The sequence below is a fragment of the Eubalaena glacialis genome, chromosome 4, assembly GCF_028564815.1.
Source record: "Eubalaena glacialis isolate mEubGla1 chromosome 4, mEubGla1.1.hap2.+ XY, whole genome shotgun sequence".
In the NCBI taxonomy this organism is placed as follows: domain Eukaryota; kingdom Metazoa; phylum Chordata; class Mammalia; order Artiodactyla; family Balaenidae; genus Eubalaena; species Eubalaena glacialis.
In genome coordinates this window covers 90,844,858-90,863,792 of record NC_083719.1, presented here as the reverse complement: position 1 = coordinate 90,863,792, position 18,935 = coordinate 90,844,858, and the positions used below count along the sequence as shown (strand labels likewise).

At 35.7% G+C, this 18,935-nt stretch overlaps 1 protein-coding gene across 1 annotated transcript in view; it reads left to right on the top strand.

Moving 5' to 3' along the window:
- Positions 1–18,935, top strand: part of TMEM232 (transmembrane protein 232) — a 266,422-nt gene that overhangs the window by 98,290 nt on the left and 149,197 nt on the right. Inside the window, 1 exon segment of the mRNA XM_061188046.1 lies at positions 11,591–11,769. Within this exon segment, the coding sequence (XP_061044029.1) occupies positions 11,591–11,769 (179 nt within the window).

The window sequence follows — 18,935 nt, the reverse complement described above, 5'->3', positions numbered from 1 at the left end:
ACCCTGCTGGCCTTCAAAGTCAAATTCTCTGAAGGCTCCTCTTCCTCCCATACCAGACCCCCAGGCTGGGGAGCCTGATGTGGGGCTAAGAACTTTCACTCCTGTGGGAGAACTTCTGTGGAATAATTATTTTCCAGTTAGTGGGTCGCCCACTTGATGGTATGGGATTTAATTTTCTTGTTATTGCACCCCTCCTGTCAAGTTGTTGTGGCCTCTTCTTTGTCTTTGGGTGTAGGGTATCTGTTTTTTGGTAAGTTCCAGCATTTTTTTTTTTTTTTTTGGTCGATGGTTGTTCAGCAGTTAGTTCTGATTTTGATGTTTTCGTAAGATGAGCTCACGTCCTTCTACTTTGCCTTCTTGTCTCTGTCCTTACTTATGATCAGTATTTAAATATTATGTGTGTATTTGTGTGTATAGTGATAGATATATCATTATAATTATTATAGTATAACATTCTGAAAACAAAGAGTACCCTCGAATTCCTATTTATTCTACTATACATCCAAAATATATCCCCAAATTTTCTACATATCTCTATCTCTATTTTTGACTCCTGTGAAGTTCAGGAGTCCCCAAGACCACCCTCACTTCTGAAACTACTTGCGAGTTTGGGGACCCCCAGGACAACCCTCATGTTTCATAATTTGTGGAAGAATTCACAGAACTCAGCAAAGCCATTTTACTCATGAGTATGGTTTCTTACAGTGAATGGATTAAAATCAGCCAAGGAAGAGGTGCATAGGTCAGAGTTCAGGAGAGTTCCAAGCAGAGAGCTATCCACTGTCCTCTCCCAGTGGAGTTGTGTGGAAAGCATTTACTTCTCCAAGAAACAATGTATGACAATTTGCATAGAGTATTGTCACCTATGGAAGGTCACTAAGCTTTGGTATCCAGAATTTTTACTGGGCTTCAGTCACATACATATGGCTGACCCCAGTCTCTGGCCCTTTCAAAGGCAAATTGATAATCACAACCCATGGCTCCCAGGTTAATAAGAACATTCTAATCTGACAGGACATTCCAAGGCATTAGAGGTGACTTCCCAGAAGCCAAGGGTATAGACCATTGTACAAGTTTACTGTACAAATCTGAAGTCTATGCAATCATCACTTTTCTTATAGATTAACTGCAAGAAACTAAAAATCTTCCTGTCTTCCTTATAGTCCTCTTTTCCACGAAGAAGCCAAAAAGATTTTTTAAAACATAAAATGGGTCAGTTCCCTTCTATATTTAAATGCTCTCTTAGCTTTTTATTACACTAAGAATAAAATCCAAACTCCTTTCCATGGCTTACAAATTGGCCATGATTATTGAGAGTGTACCTCTGCAAAGGGCATGCCTACCTGATCTCATCTTGTCCCATGAACCCCCTGGTGTCTTGTACTCCATCCATTCTATCCTTTCTTCTGTTTCTCTAAACTTTCAAGCTATTCTAGGTCCATAGCCTTTGCATTTTCCATCTCTTCTGCTAGGAACACTTTTCCCCAGCTCCTTAGATGGTTAGCTTTTTTTTTTTTTTTTTTAAATCCATCAGATTTTAGCTTGAATACTATGTCCTCATGGAGGTCTTTCTTTCACTCTGTCTGTAGTGGTTTTCTTTTCCTAGTCATTGTTGGTCACATTATCATCTTCTATTATTTTTGTAATGATATTTTTAAGTTCACTTTCTTAATATCTGTCTTTCTCCCCTAGAATTAAGTGTCCCTAGAGCAGTAACATTGTCTTTTTCTTTGGTACATAGAACAATGGTTGGCACATAGCATTGACTCAGTAAATATTTATTAAACAAATGGCTGGCTTACTGAATAGTTCTTCTCTTGGTTTCTTGACATTGATCTAGTTCCTCCACACTACATGGCATTTCATAAAGATAATGTTTTAAACTACGTCTTGCATTCAGGTTACCTTTCAGTGATACATTCGATTCTGTGGTGCCAAGTTATATTTGTCAAAACTGTAAAAGCTGTGTTCATTTATAATCTTCCATATAAGTAGAAATATTCATATTTTATGTTCATTGAATATGTGAAATATAAGTATCTAGGCTGGCAATTAATGGCTTCCAAAGAGTTCAAATGCTAAAATAAAATATTCCTACAGAGAAAGGATCATAAAGTATTGGTTTTCAAATGGTATAATGTAATAAATTTTTAAGCTTTATTAGGAATTTTGTTTTGCTTCAGTTTTGTTATTTCCTAGCTTAGCTGCAGACGGAGACATATTTTTTCTCAGTACATTTAAAGTAACATCTGTGATAGCTGCCACAGGGTCACTCAAAGCAGAACAGAAAAGTGCCTTATGTTACAGTCTGGCCCTTGGATGAGAAGTTTCAGAGCAGGCATGCTTCTCAGCAAGTGTGTAGACATGCATATGAGAGTACATCCTACTTTTTGTGAAGTTGTAACACATCCCATCTGTTTATAAGAATTTTTTTCTTCATTAACTGTCAGTCAATTGGATGTAATAGATTCTCCCTACAAATACCTGTAAGCAGCACTTCACTGTAGTTTAAATCAACAGGTGAACGGCTTTCTTTTTTTTTTTTTTAGTCAGTCATCAGTTTTATACACATCACTGTATACATGTCAATCCCAATCGCCCAATTCAGCACACCACCATCCCCACCCCACTGCAGTTTTCCACCCTTGGTGTACATACGTTTGTTCTCTACATCTGTGTCTCAACTTCTGCCTTGCAAACCGGTTCATCTGTACCATTTTTCTAGGTTCCACATACATGCGTTACTATACGATATTTGTTTTTCTCTTTCTGACTTACTTCACTCTGTATGACAGTCTCTAGATCCATCCACGTCTCAACAAATGACTCAATTTCGTTCCTTTTTATGACTGAGTAATATTCCATTGTATATATGTACCACAACTTCTTTATCCATTCATCTGTAGATGGACATTTAGGTTGCTTCCATGACCTGGCTATTGTAAATAGTGCTGCAATGAACATTGGGGTGCATGTGTCTTTTTGAATTACGGTTTTCTCTGGGTATATGCCCAGTAGTGGGATTGCTGGGTCATATGGTAGTTCTATTTTTAGTTTTTTAAGGAACCTCCATACTGTTCTCCATAAGGCTGTATCAATTTACATTCCCACCAACAGTGCAAGAGGGTTCCCTTTTCTCCACACCCTCGCCAGCATTTGTTGTTTGTAGATTTTCTGATGATGCCCATTCTAACTGGTGTGAGGTGATACCTCATTGTTGTTTTGATTTGCATTTCTCTAATAATTAGTGATGTTGAGCATCTTTTCATGTGCTTCTTGGCCATCTGTATGTCTTCTTTGGAGAAATGTCTATTTAGGTCTTCTGCCCATTTTTGGATTGGGTTGTTTGTTTCTTTAATATTGAGCTGAATGAGCTGTTTATATATTTTGGAGATTAATCCTTTGTCCGTTGATTCATTTACAAATATTTTCTCCCATTCTGAGGGTTGTCTTTTCGTCTTCTTTATGGTTTCCTTTGCTGTGCAAAAGCTTTGAAGTTTCATTAGGTCCCATTTGTTTATTTTTGTTTTTATTTCCATTACTCTAGGAGGTGGATCAAAAAAGATCTTGCTGTGATTTATGTCAAAGAGTGTTCTTCCTATGTTTTCCTCTAAGAGTTTTATAGTGTCCGGTCTTACATTTAGGTCTCGAATCCATTTTGAGTTTATTTTTGTGTATGGTGTTAGGGAGTATTCTAATTTCATTCTTTTACATGTAGCTGTCCAGTTTTCCCAGCACCACTTATTGAAGAGACTGTCTTTTCTCCATTGTATATCTTTGCCTCCTTTGTCATAGATTAGTTGACCATAGGTGCGTGGGTTTATCTCTGGGCTTTCTATCTTGTTCCATTGATCTACATTTCTGTTTTTGTGCCAGTACCATATTGTCTTGATTACTGTACCTTTGTAGTATAGTCTGAAGACAGGGAGTCTGATTCCACCAGCTCTGTTTTTTTCCCTCAAGACTGCTTTCGGGGGGGGGGTATTCGGGGTCTTTTGTGTCTCCATACAAATTTTAAGATGATTTGTTTTAGTTCCATAAAAAATGCCATTGGTAATTTGATAGGGATTGCATTGAATCTGTAGACTGATTTGGGTAGTATAGTTATTTTCACAATATTGATTATTCCAATCCAAGAACATGGTATATCTCTCCATCTGTTGGTATCATCTTTAATTTCTTTCATCAGTGTCTTATAGTTTTCTGCATACAGGTGTTTTGTCTCCCTAGGTAGGTTTATTCCTAGGTATTTTATTCTTTTTGTTGCAATGGTAAATGGGAGTGTTTCCATAATTTCTCTTTCAGATTTTTCATCATTAGTGTATAGGACTGCAAGAGATTTCTGTGCATTAATTTTGTATCCTGCAACTTTACCAAATTCATTGATTAGCTCTAGTAGTTTTCTGGTTTTTAGGATTCTCTATGTATAGTATCATGTCATCTGCAAACAGTGACAGTTTTACTTCTTCTTTTCCAATCTGTATCCTTTTATTTCTTTTTCTTCTCTGATTGCCGTGGCTAGGACTTCCAAAACTATGTTGAATAATAGTGGTGAGAGTGCACATCCTTATCTCGTTCCTCATCTTAGAGGAAATGCTTTGAGTTTTTCACCGTTGAGAATGATGTTTGCTGTGGGTTTGTCGTATATGGCCTTTATTATGTTGAGGTAGGTTCCCTCTATGCCCATTTTCTGGAGAGTTTTTATCATAAATGGGTGCGGAATTTTGTCAAAAGCTTTTTCTGCATCTATTGAGATGATCATATGGTTTTTATTCTTCAATTTGTTAATATGGTGTATCACATTGATTAATTTGCATATATTGAAGAACCCTTGCATCCCTGGGATAAATCCCACTTGATCGTGGTGTATGATCCTTTTAATGTGTTGTTGGATTCTGCTTGCTAGTATTTTGTTGAGGATTTTTGCATCTATATTCATCAGTGATATTAGTCTGTAATTTTCTTTTCTTGTAGTATCTTTGTCTGGTGTTGGTATCAGGGTGATGGTGGCCTCATAGAATGAGTTTGGGAGTGTTCCTTCCTCTGCAATTTTTTGGAAGAGTTTGAGAAGGATGGGTGTTAGCTCTTCTCTAAATGTTTGATAGAATTCACCTGTGAAGCCATCTGGTCCTGGACTTTTGTTTTTTGGAAGATTTTTAATCACAGTTTCAATTTCATTACTTGTGATTAGTCTGTTCATATTTTCTGTTTCTTCCTGGTTCAGTCTTGGAAGGTTATACCTTTCTAAGAATTTGTCCATTTCTTCCAGGTTGTCCATTTTATTGGCATAGAGTTGCTTGTAGTAGTCTCTTAGGTTGCTTTGTATTTCTGCAGTGTCTGTTGTAATTTCTCCTTTTTCATTTCTAATTTTATTGATTTGAGTCCTCTCCCTCTTTTTCTTGATGAGTCTGGCTAATGGCTTATCAATTTTGTTTATCTTCTCAAAGAACCAGCTTTTAGTTTTATTGATCTTTGCTATTGTTTTCTTTGTTTCTATTTCATTTATTTCTGCTCTGATCTTTATGATTTCTTTCCTTCTGCTTACTTTGGGTTTTGTTTGTTCTTCTTTCTCTAGTTCCTTTAGTTGTAAGGTTAGATTGTTTACTTGAGATTTTTCTTGTTTCTTGAGGTAGGCTTGTATAGCTATAAGCTTCCCTCTTAGAACTGCTTTTGCTGCATCCCACAGGTTTTGGGTCATCGTGTTTTCATTGTCATTTGTCTCTAGGTATTTTTTGATTTCCTCTTTGATTTCTTCAGTGATCTGTTGGTTATTTAGTAACGTATTGTTTAGCCTCCATGTGTTTGTGTTTTTTATGTTTTTTTCCCCTGTAATTCATTTCTAATCTAATAACATTGTAGTCAGAAAAGATGCTTGATATGATTTCAATTTTCTTAAATTTACTGAGGCTAGATTTGTGACCCACGATGTGATCTATCCTGGAGAATGTTCCGTGCGCACTTGAGAAGAAAGTGTAATCTGCTGTTTTTGTATGGAATGTCCTATAAATATCAATTAAATCTATCTGGTCTATTGTGTCCTGTAAAGCTTCTGTTTCCTTATTTATTTTCATTTTGGATGATCTGTCCATTGGTGTGAGGTGTTAAAGTCCCCCACTCTTATTGTGTTACTGTCGATTTCCTCTTTTATAGCTGTTAGCAGTTGCCTTATGTATTGAGGTGCTCCTATGTTGGGTGCATATATATTTATAATTGTTATATCTTCTTCTTGGATTGATCCCTTGATCATTATGTAGTGTCCTTCCTTGTCTCTTGTAACATTCTTTATTTTAAAGTCTATTTTATCTGATATGAGTATAGCTACTCCAGCTTTCTTTTGATTTCCATTTGCATGGAATATCTTTTTCCATCCCCTCACTTTCAGTCTGAATGTGTCGCTAGGTCTAAAGTGGGTCTCTTGTAGACAGCATATATATGGGTCTTGTTTTTGTATCCATTCAGCAAGCCTGTGTCTTTTGGTTGGAGCATTTAATCCATCACGTTTAAGGTAATTATCGATATGTATGTTCCTGTGACCATTTTCTTAATTGTTTTGGGTTTGTTTTTGTAGGTCCTTTTCTTCTCTTGTGTTTCCCACTTAGAGAAGTTCCTTTAGCATTTGTTGTAGAGCTGGTTTGGTGGTGCTGAATTCTCTTAGCTTTTGCTTGTCTGTAAAGCTTTTGATTTCTCCATCAAATCTGAATGAGATCCTTGCCGGGTAGAGTAATCTTGGTTGTAGGTTCTTCCCTTTCATCACTTTAAGTATATCATGCCACTCCCTTCTGGCTTGTAGAATTTCTGCTGAGAAATTAGCTGTTAACCTTATGGGAGTTCCCTTTTATGTTATTTGTCGTTTTTCCCTTGCTGCTTTCAATAATTTTTCTTTGTCTTTAATTTTTGCCAATTTGATTACTATGTGTTTCGGCATGTTTCTCCTTGGGTTTATCCTGTATGGGACTCTGCGCTTCCTGGACTTGGGTGGCTATTTCGTTTCCCACGTTAGGGAAGTTTTCGACTATAATCTCTTCAAATATTTTCTTGGGTCCTTTCTCTCTCTCTTCTCCTTCTGGGACCCCTATAATGCGAATGTTGTTCCATTTAATGTTGTCCCAGAGATCTCTTAGGCTGTCTTCATTTCTTTTCATTCTTTTTTCTTTAGTCTGTTCCACAGCAGTGAATTCCACCATTCTGTCTTCCAGGTCACTTATCCTTTCTTCTGCCTCAGTTATTCTGCTATTGATTCCTTCTAGTATATTTTTCATTTCAGTTATTGTATTGTTCATCTCTGTTTGTTTGTTCTTTAATTCTTTTAGGTCTTTGTTAAACATTTCTTGCATCTTCTTGATATTTGCCTCCATTTGTATTTTGAGGTTCTGGATCATCTTCACTATCATTATTCTGAATTCTTTTTCTGGAAGGTTGCCTATCTCCACTGCATTTAGTTGTTTTTCTGGGGTTTTATCTTGTTCCTTCATCTGATATATAGCCCTCTGCCTTTTCATCCTGTCTATTTTTCTGTGAATGTGGTTTTTTTTCCACAGGCTGCAGGATTGTAGTTTTTCTTACTTCTGCTGTCTGCTCTCTGGTGGTTGAGGCTATCTAAGAGGCTTGATGGGAGGCTCTGGTGGTGGGTAGAGCTGACTGTTGCTGTGGTGGTCAGAGCTCAGTAAAACTTTAATCCACTTGACTGCTGATGGGTGGGGCTGGGTTCCCTCCCTGTTGGTTGTTTTGCCTGAGGTAACCCAACACTGGAGCCTACCTGGGCTCTTTGGTGGGGCTAATGACAGACTCTGGGAGGGCTCACGCCAAGGAGTTCTTCCCAGAACTTCTGCTGCCAGTGTCCTTGTCCCCATGGTGAAACAGAGCCACCTCCCGCCTCTGCAGGACACCTTCCAACACTAGCAGGTAGGTCTGGTTCAGTCTCCCCCGGGGTCACTGCTTCTTCCCCTGGGTCCTGATGCACACACTATTTTGTGTGCGCCCTCCAAGAGTGGGGTCTCTGTTTCCCCCAGTCCTGTCCAAGTCCTGCAGTCAATTCCCACTAGGCTTCAAAGTCTCATTCTCTATGAATTCCTCCTCCCATTGCTGGACATCCAGGTTGGGAAGCCTGACGTGGGGCTCAGAACCTTCACTCCAGTGGGTGGACTTCTGTGGTATAAGTGTTCACCAGTCTGTGAGTCACCCACCCACCAGTTATGGGATTTGATTTTACTCTGATTGCGCCCCTCCTACCATCTCATTGTGGCTTCTCCTTTGTCTTTGGATGTGGGGTATCTTTTTTGGTGAGTTCCAGTGTCTTCCTGTTGATGATTGTCCAGCAGCTAGTTGTGATTCTGGTGTTCTCGCAAGAGGGAGTGAGAGCACCAGCTTTCTTTTAAAGTCATCAATGGCATTTAAAAATTTAGTTTTGAGAACACAGTTATCAGAATATATTTTATGGTTTTTTGACTGGTCTACTGGTCTTGTGTATTCTAAAAACAAACCATATTCAGTTCGGTGATTGCAGGGTTCTAAAATATTGTTCCTAAAAAAACAATCATTTAAAATATATGAAGGAAGGTAATTTGTATGTACTTTTGTCAATCATTCTTTTTAATGTAAAGAGTTGGGTGTTTAGAAATAAATTAGAAATAAATTTATAAATGGGTTAAAATCTACAGTATATTTTATTTATCATACTGTTCAAAAACTGCTTTTGTATTTCTGAGGTTTGCAATTCCAGAATTATTCATTAAAAACTCATAGTTGTTTCTCTACTCATATTGAGTTCAGGCCTTATTTTTCTGCTAATGACTCACAAATCCATAATTTCAATTCTGCTATTTTACTTGAATTATAGCTCTGTTTTTACAACAAGCTGAATATCAGATTCCCCTTACCCATCATCATACCATATTTATTTATCTCCTTTCTCCCCAAACTGGCTTTTCTATATAATCTCATTTCTGCAATTGATTTCATTATTGTTTCATTTTCCTGAGCTTGAACATGCACTTGTCCTTTTCACTTCACTCCGTCTTCCTCCTCCATAACAAAGAAGTCTTGTGAGATCTACTCAACAATGTTTTAGCTTTGTCCTTTACTCTCCAATCTCCTGCTGCTCATCACAGTAAAGCCCTGGATTACCTCATAAAACTCCCATATTGGTTTCCCAGTTTCTTGCTTGAATAGACATAACATTTCATTGAGCAGATATAACATTACTCTTTTGCTCAAATATCTACCAGTTAATCTGACCTAATTTATCTTTAGTTATTTTACCTTATGCATTTCTAATATGAACTCTCCACCTTAGCTCCATTTGAGATCCTCCCTATCCTCCTTTCTTCTTACAGCTCCCTCTCTGCTGGGGTTAAATAAATGGGCCTGTTACCAGGGTCCCTGAGTGGGGATGGTTCCTGCAGGTCCCTGAGCAGATGGGAGCACCTCTGGGACTGTGGTGGAGCAGGGCTGGAGCCTGGTCACGGGACCACTGCTGTGTCTGCAGGTCTCAGGTCTTACCAGGGGTACAAATGCATTTGGCTCCCCCCAGGTTCCTGAGCATTCTCCTGCTAGGTCCATGGGTGGGTTCCTGGGTGTGCAGAACTGCCTCTGGACCATGGTAGAGTGAGGCTGGAACCAGGTCACAGTGTTTCAGGGTCCACAATCGGGTCCTCAGTCAGTGGGCCTGTTACTCAGGGCACAACAGACGTGGGTCCTCCCGAGTCCTTTGGTGGATGGGACTGGTGGCAGGACCATGGACAAGCAGAGCAGGAGCTAAGTTCATGGGGGGAAAGGGGTGCTACTAGGTCCACAGCTGGACCACTGTTGAAAGGCCAGCCACCTGAGTCCAGCCTGCCTTTTTGAAGTGGCCCTCCTGAGTCTTGGCTTCCATTGGTGTTTTACAACCTATTACCTGGGTTCCAAGGTCTCCCAAAAGGCAGTTTTGTTCATGGATGTCTGCCAAGTTGTTGTTACTGTGAGAGGATGAAGGCTGGGGACTTCCTAGTCCACCATCTTGCTGACATCACTTCCTATATATAATTTCAACTATTGCAATACACTGATTTTTACTGGTAAAATTTTTATGAGGGGAAAATTATATTTTCAGAAGAATTTGCTGCTTAACTGTAGCCTCATATTTGCAGCTTTTACTTTAAGTATCAACTTTAGTTAGAAAGAGTGGAAGCTGGACACATGCCTTCCTCCTCCCATTTCTAAGCTGTGTACATTCTCTCCTGCATCCTCCTTCCACCTTCTAGTCTATCTTCCTTTCCTATGAATGGAATAGAGGGCAGGATTGGAAGGAAAAGTACTTGTCTGAATTGGAGAGGCTGTGCTTCATGGGATAACATTATCCCAGCCTTCACCTGCCTCTCTCACTCATCAGCAGTGTGTTGCTAGGGAAATTTCTAACCAAGTTGAAGCTCTTATGTTCCCTTCTATTACTCTAAGTATGATATAGTCTTCATAGCAGGATTGTAGTGAGGAGTAACTAGAATATGGGCACATCATAGGTACTTCCAAGTATTCTAGTTATCGTAACAATGATAATTATTATTAGCCTGGATTATTAAATCCAGATTGAATTAGGAAAAGTTGAAGATTGTGACTTTTCAGATTGTGCTTATAACTTTATTCAAGAGGGGCATTGATAAATTCAGTGTCATACTAGCTCTCACCAGGATACCCTCCATCTTCCTTTCTGAACCTTCTCTTCCTCTTGCTCCTCTTACTTGCTTCACATATACTCAGTACCCTCATGTTGCTCTTTAGCTAACTTAAGCTCATATACCCTTTGAGACCTGCATTAATTTATTTATCCCATCACTAACTAAATGAGAATTCTTGTTTCTTGAATAGTATTGCATAGCAATATATCATCTAGTAAGAAATAATTAAGATAAAGAGTAAAGAGAAACTTCTTCCTCTTTCCTGTAGGGGAAATGCATATTTTGAAAGTGGAACTTGATAACTTATTTAAATTGTTAATTGGTATATAATTTTTAGAAGGACAAGTGTATTAGACTTTAAAAAAAAACCTCTCTGAATTCATTACTCCCTTTCCCCTATTTCATTTGATTTATTTCTCCATTATTTAAAAAAATCTTCCAGCTTATAATTATATCAGTAATTTTTGTCTGCTTTTTACATTATTTTCAAAGCTTTCTTCTTGGTTCAAATGCCATATTTCATAGAGCTTGATCATTTTTATAACAGCCAGTGATTTTTCTCCTGTTTCTCTGATTTATTGTAAAAATTCACCATGGTGGTCTAAGTGTTCATACTTCCTTGAATAAATTCCTCTTTACTTGAATTCCAAAAATGTGTTTATAGTACATAGTTCACAGTTTACCTTTTTAACTTTTAAATTTATTAGGTATAATATTAGTTAGGTGCAGTTCATCTTTTCATAGCGTTAGAAGTTTTTAAACGATCTGTGAGATCTTTTAAAATTAAAGGAGTAAAAGTAGTGAATGGTAAAAAGAAAATTCCAAAGCTCAGAATTTCAAACTTTAAAACATTAATAAAATCAAATTTCTTCTTTTTCACACAACCATACATTAATAAGATGAACAAAATATCTTCCTAAAGAACCTTTCTTTTTAAGCAGGTGATCAAGTGAAATGGACTGGATACTATGGCTTAGTGTATAACCTGCTGAAAATGTCATGGGAACTTCGAGGAGATAAGGAGCAGGATGGACTTAGAAACAAAATATGGCAAATGTTACAGAAAACAAAGGATCATGAGAAAGATGGGCGAATCTGTAATGCAGTAAATATTGCCCAGGTAAGATAAAACACTGGCCATCAACTGGTACGTCTGTCACCAGGACATATTTGTCCTTTGTCTCTAAGGAAAAAGGAATATTCATATTCAGTGAGTATCAGTGATTCACTGTTGAGAACATGATTTTTAAAAGTTAATACCGACCTATTTTTTAGTTAAAGATAAGAGGGTTGACAATCTTCTGATTAAGTAGTTTGAAGAAAGGAGTTGATTTGGGGGAAGACTAATTGTTCTGCTTTGAGCTTGTGCCTTTGAGAGACATCTCTAAGTAGGCTGCCTGTGTGTTCCAATTTGCCGAGGTTAGCCTGGGTCTATGCCTAATTTTCCAGCTTTCTTGTTAGTAGTGAACTAATTCACTCTTAATAGTGTCTCAATTTGGATAATAAATTATTTAGTGAACTTATTTAGAAGTTTTTCTTTCCAGCATTAGACAATATAAATTGCAAATCTGGACTCACTAAATCTAGTGTCTTTTTCTTTAAAGTTAAAAATGTATTTTACAAATTCTTGGTTTTTCTAGCTCTGTTTGAATATATATATATTCACATTCAAAGGAAATCATTATGAAATTAGCTATCCATTCTTCATAAAATGCAAATATTATTTTTCAGTGATTCTTTATCCATGTGGTATCCTATGATATTTCAAAACTCCATCAAATAGTTTTTTTTTCTCTTTATGTCTTATTTTGAGCCAGGTTAATTTGTTATCCTAAAGTACACTTTTTTTCTGTCCCTGAAAGTTTCTGGTTCTTTCTAGCTTGCACAGATGCAGTTATCCTAACATTCTTTTTTTTTTTAATGTTTATTTCTTTTATTTATTTATTTTATTTTATTTTTTGGGCTGGATCCGGATCTTAGTTGAGGCACATGGGATCTTTCGTTGTGGCACACGGGCTCTTCGTTGTGGTGTGCAGGCTTCTCTCTAGTTGTGGCATGCGGGCTCCAGAGCATGTGGGCTCTGTAGTTTGCAGCATGTGGGCTCTCTAGTTGCGGTGCGTGGGCTCAGTAGTTATGGCGTGTGGGCTTAGTTGCCCCGCAGCATGTGGGATCTTAGTTCCCCGACCAGGGATCGAACCCTCATCCTCTGCTTTGGAAGGTGGATTCTTAACCACTGGACCACCAGGGAAGTCCCCTAACACTCTTAATATATTGTTTTCCAATAATAATTACAGATGTGAATTAATGTTAACAAGAAAAGCAAAAATGATTCACTCTGCTTAATTGATTGTCCAGGCTTATGGGTGGGCCATTACTGTAACACAAAATATCTACACTCTAGATCCTTAGTAGAAAACAAAACCTTAAACTCTTTGTTTTTGAACCATAAGTCTGATTTGGAGTAACGATCTTTATGGAGGACTATCTGAAAACATGCAGTCCATCCTTTTCTCTAGATTTCTAATATTTTTTTCATGGAAAAAGACAATCAGATTGCTGCCCACTTCAACTACAGTGTTTTGGATTTCATGGACTTGCTTTCATGCAACTTGCTTCAGCTTTGTCCTTGGTTTTGGTGAGAAGCACAGGAAAGAAAAAAAAAAGAAAAACAAAGAAAATTATTGTACCTATTATCGTGGTGACCACTATATCACCCAGTATCCTCTTCACTGGGTTTTAGGAAATAAATCCTTCTTAGTTTCATGTGCTCTCTGAACATTATTATTGATTTTGTATAAATGGCTTGCTGGAGCTTAAAAAATGAGAGTCAAATTTTTGACCAGTTTCTGAGAGAAATAAAGGGTGATTAGTTCATCTCACCCAGTCTTATTTTTTTTTCTGTTTCCATGATTCTTTCCATTATTTGTTATTATTTATGTTATTATCTGCTTTTGTGTCTATTTTTATATGCCACTTCGTATCTCAAACGGATGAGACTGCAACTAAATAAATAAGCTAACTCAAATTTGTCATTTCTATAATTAGAATTCTATTTATATTCCTGTTTTCAAGGCCAATCATTGGGTATAAGATAGCTTCTTTCTTCAAAATTTTAGTAAATATCTGTAGATAATTACATTTGAAATTCATAAGTCAGTTAATCAGACATAGTAAATATTTTTTAGATGCTAGATCCAAGTGAAGACCTTATTACTCAATCAGTCAGCACTGAGAATAAAGGAATAAACAAAAGCTTAACCAGTAGATGTGCTAATTAGTTTTCAGTGCTTAGTGAGGCTTCCAAGAGATGCTTTCATTCATTTTAAATAGTAAATGTGTGGGGAAGGCAAGTTATCTTCAGAGAAAAATCTAAATTAGAAATTTCTAAAAGCAGTTATATTAATTTATGCATAGTACATATTTAACATAAAAATAAGTTTAATTTGCATTAGGTAGATTAAAAGATATAACTTATTATAAACGTGGTTTATATAAAGTTTAGCTAGAGAGAGACACATTTGGATTATTAAACAATATAAATAATATAATATAAATGTAAATAAATGATAAATTATAAAGTATCTAGTTGGTAAAATATCACTTAATTTAGTTTGATTCTCTTATTTAATATTAAGATACTATGAGTATGTAAAGTGAGAAATTATATAAAATTTTCACCAAAAACAGTAAAAAATATGAAGCAAATGTGAGTACTTACTAAATCTTTTTTTCCATAGTGAAGTCTATGGAAGAAGCAAGGATGTCCAAAAAATAACCTTTACACAATAAATTTTACTGTTTCATCCAGAAGACCTATTCTTCAGAAAGATAGGGAACAACACAAATGGAATATTATATATGTAGCTGGCCCTATGAAAGTTCATGGCACAAAATGGGGGTTCAGATAAATGTTTGCTCTCTAACTTTTTTCTAATATTAATGAGGAATAAATTACTATTATCTTTAAGTAGTAATTGAGCTGGAAACTTAAATGATGAGTTACATGAAATGATTCAAAAAGGGAGGGTCAAGGAAAGCATCTTTCACATAAGGAAATGGCATGAGCCAAACATAAATAAGAATGCTTTAAGAGAAAGTCATTGGTTGACTTTGCCTTGTTGGGGAAAAAGGTTTGGATTGGGCAGTATTAGGCATCAAATTTGAAAGCTATGTTTTGGTTACCAAGCTAAGGTCTTAGAGACTTAGGGATGGTTTGATAAAACTGGAGATGCTAAGTAAAGGAAACAGTTTGGGGAAAAAATTGTTTGTTCTTATTGGATTTTAATGGTTTGGTAATTTATGTTGGATAAAAATCATGTATACAATTTCCTATATATTTTTTTTAATGAATTACTGCTTTGGAACTTGTGGTACACTGTTAGAGTAATTGTCCCCAATTTATTCAAGGCTCCCTATATCCCATCCTTCCTTCCCCACTCAAATTCTAGGCTTGACCATGTGACTTGATTTAAACAATTCTAATGCTATACAAGTAGAGATTTGAAAAATGCTTACACATTGGTGCCTACCCTCTCTTGTTCTCTTGGGACCCTGTAACTGATATGTAAATAAGTCCGAGTTAACCAGGTGGAAGATGAGAGACAACATGGTAGAGAGACAAGCCATCCTAGTTGTTCCACAGACACCTCCCAAAACTAGCCAGTCCCTACCTGACCTAAGAGCTGATCATAGACACATGAATGAGAGCAGAAGACACATTCTCCTGTGCCCAGCTCAGGTTGCTGACCTTGGCACTGTGGACTAAATAAATGGTTGTGTTAAGCCTCTAAGTTCTGGGTTTTTTGTTTTTTGTTTTTTTTTTACATAGTAGGAGTTTTCTGATTGAGTGCTATTACATAAATAAGATTTTAATCTGCTACATTGTTCAGTATAAATGTTACTTCTTTCATACTTATTTTTTAAAAGGCACTAATAATAATAGCTAAGATTTGTTGGGCGTTTACTGTGTGCCATGTGCTAAACACTTTACATGCATTAATTATTTAATCCTCAAAAAAACTCCGTATGATACATGAGTTGTTATAGTCTTGATTTTACTGATGAGGAAATTGAAACTTTAAATAAGGACAGTTAAACTTTTTGAAAGGTAAAGTAACTTGCCCATGGATACTGTGGTAGATTACATTGTTTGATTTTCTTATGTTGAATAATCATTGCATTTCTAGAAGAGAAACACTTGTTGATGATGTAGTAATCTTTTTAATATGGCTATATTTGCTTTGATATTATTTTGCTTAAGATATTGCACCCATAATTTTTTTTTTTTACTCTTCAGTAAGATTTATTTATGCTTTTAAAATCATCTTTGAAATATATAGGACATAAGTAATAATTCTTCTTAAAGTGTTCCTTTTTTTTTTGTATTTTATTTTATTTTTTTATACAGCAGGTTCTTATTATCTATTTTATACATATTAGTGTATATATGTCAATCCCAATGTCCCAATTCATTCCACCACTACCACCCCGCCATAATGTTTTTCTTATAATGTTTTCTTATAATGTAAGGTTTTATGTCAAAATTATGCTGAACTAATAAAATGAATTTGGAAGTGATTCTCTCTCTCTTTTTTTTTTTTTTCTATTCTCTGGAAGAATTTTGTGATTCTTTTTTGTGATTTCATGATTTCTTCCTTAATAATTTTAATAAATTCCTTGAATTTCCAAGTGAAGCCATTTGGTCATGGATACTTACAGAAAGGTTTTTAATTTGTGGAAGAATTTTTCAGTTATATGCCTGCCTAGACTTTATTTTTCTTTGCATCAGTTTTGGTTGTTTTTTCTCCCTAAGAATGCGTTTATTTCATTTGCAATTTTAGAGATATTTTATAAAGTTGTTCACAGTATCCTTCTGTGATATTTTAACATCTTTAGAATCTGTCATGATGCTCTTTCTTTTGCTCTTCTTTTAGTGTATCATGCCAAGGGTTTATGAACTTTGTTTTTGAAAAACAAGTTTTGATTCTCTTGATACTGATACTTATTACTTCTATTTTGAACCATTGGTTATTGAAATTTCTTAATGGCTACATATATGGAGATTTTGTTGTTATATTTATGATTTTTGATTTCTAGTTTAATTCTACTGTGTTCAGGAACAATAGTCTCATCATTATGAAATGTTCTTCTTTATAAAAAGTGTATCTTTTCTATTATGAGTATAACCACTGTACCTTTCTTTTATTAGGGTTCTTTTGGTTAGTATTTGCATGGAGCATCTATTTCCTTTTTTAAAATTCTAAGCTCTCTGAATTCTTACATGTATATATCTTTAGAGAAGCAATATTTTTTAACCTGAAAATTATTGACTTTATATTTGAATGCTTATTCTATTTGCACTTAATGCCATTAGAATATATTTGTGTTTATTACTACATCTTTCTATTTACTATTCTCTTTGTACTTTCTGTTCCTGGCTCTCCTTTTGTGTTTGTTTTGTTTTGTTTTGTTTTGTTTTTTTTTTTTGCTTTTCAATTCCATTCTTTTTTATTGAAGTATGGTTGATTTACAGTGTTATATTAACTTCAGGTGTACAACATAGTGATTCGATATTTTTATAGATTGTATTCCTTAAAGTTATTACAAACTATTGGCCATATTCCTTGTGCTGTGCATTATATCCTTGTATCTTATTTGTTTTATACCTAGTAGTTTATACCTCTTAATCCCCTTCCCCTGTCTTGCCCCTCCCCACCCCTCCTCCTCACTGGTAACCACTAATTTATTCTCTGTGTCTGTGAGTCTGTTTCTGTTTTGCTTGTCATTCATTTGGTTTAATTTTTAGATTCCATATGTAAGTGAAAATATACAGTATGTGTCTTTGTCTGACTTACTTCACTAACCATAATACCCTCCAGGTCCATCCATGTTGTTGCAAATGGCAAAATTTCATTCTTTTCTATGGCTGAGTAATATATATATGTATATATGTGTGTGTGTGTATATATATATACATATAATCTCACATCTTCTTTATCCATTCCATCTATTGATGGACACCTAGGTTGCTTCCAGTTCTTGGCTATTGTAAATAATGTTGCCATGAACATTGGAGTACATGTATCATTTTGAATCAGTGTTTTTGTTTTCTTGGGATATATACTTAAGAATGGAATTGCTGGATCACATGGTAGTTCTTCTTTTAATATTTTGAGGAACCTCCATACTGTTTTCCATAGTAGCTGTACCAATTTACATTCCCACCAACAGTGTGCTAGGTTTCCCTTTTCTCCACATCTTCAGCAACATTTATAATGTGTTGTCTTTTTGGTGATGGCCATTCTGACCTGTGTGAGGTGATATCTCATTGTGGTTTCAGTTTGTATTTCCCTGATTAGTGTTGTTGAACATCTTTTCATGTGCCTATTGGCCATCTGTATTTTTTTTTTTTTTTTTTTGGAAAAATGTCTAATCAGGTCTTCTGCCCGCTTTTTAATTGAGTTGTTTGGTTTTTTGATATTGAGTTGTATGAGCTCTTTGTATATTTTGGATATTAACTCCTTATCAGACATATCGTTTGCCAATATCTTCTCCCATTCAGTAGGTTTTCTTTTTGTTTTGTTGATGGTTTTCTTCACTGTGCAAAAGCACTTAAGTTTAATTCAGTCAATTTGTTTATTTTTTCTTTTGTTTCTCTTGCTTGAGGAGACAAATCCAAAAATATATTGCCAAGACTTACATCAAAGAATGTACTGCCTATGTTTTCTTCTAAGAGTTTTATGGTTTCCAGTCTTACATTTTAGGTCTTTAGTTCATTTTGAGTTTATTTTGTATATGGTATAAGAAAATGTTCTAATTTCATTCTTTTTCATGTACCTGTCCAGTTTTCCCAATACCACTTCTTTAACAGACTGTCTTTTCTCCATTGTATAGTTTTGCTTGCTTTGTTGTAAACTAATTGACCATATGTGCATAGATTTCTTTCTGAGCTCTCTATTCTGTTCCATTGATCAACATGTCTGTTTTTTTGCCATTACCACACTCTTTTGATTACTGTAGCTTTGTAGTATAGACTGAAGTCAGCATGATACCTCCAGCTTTGTTCTTTTTTCTTAATATTGCTTTGGCCATTTGGGCATCTTTTGTGGTTTCATACAAATTTTAGAATTATTTGTTGTAGTTCTATGAAAAATATCATTGGTATTTTGATAGGTATTGCATTAAATCTGTAGATTGCTTTGGGTAATATGCACATTTTAACAGTATTAATTCTTCCAATCCATGAACACAGGCTATCTTTCCATGTATTTGTATCATCTTCAAGTT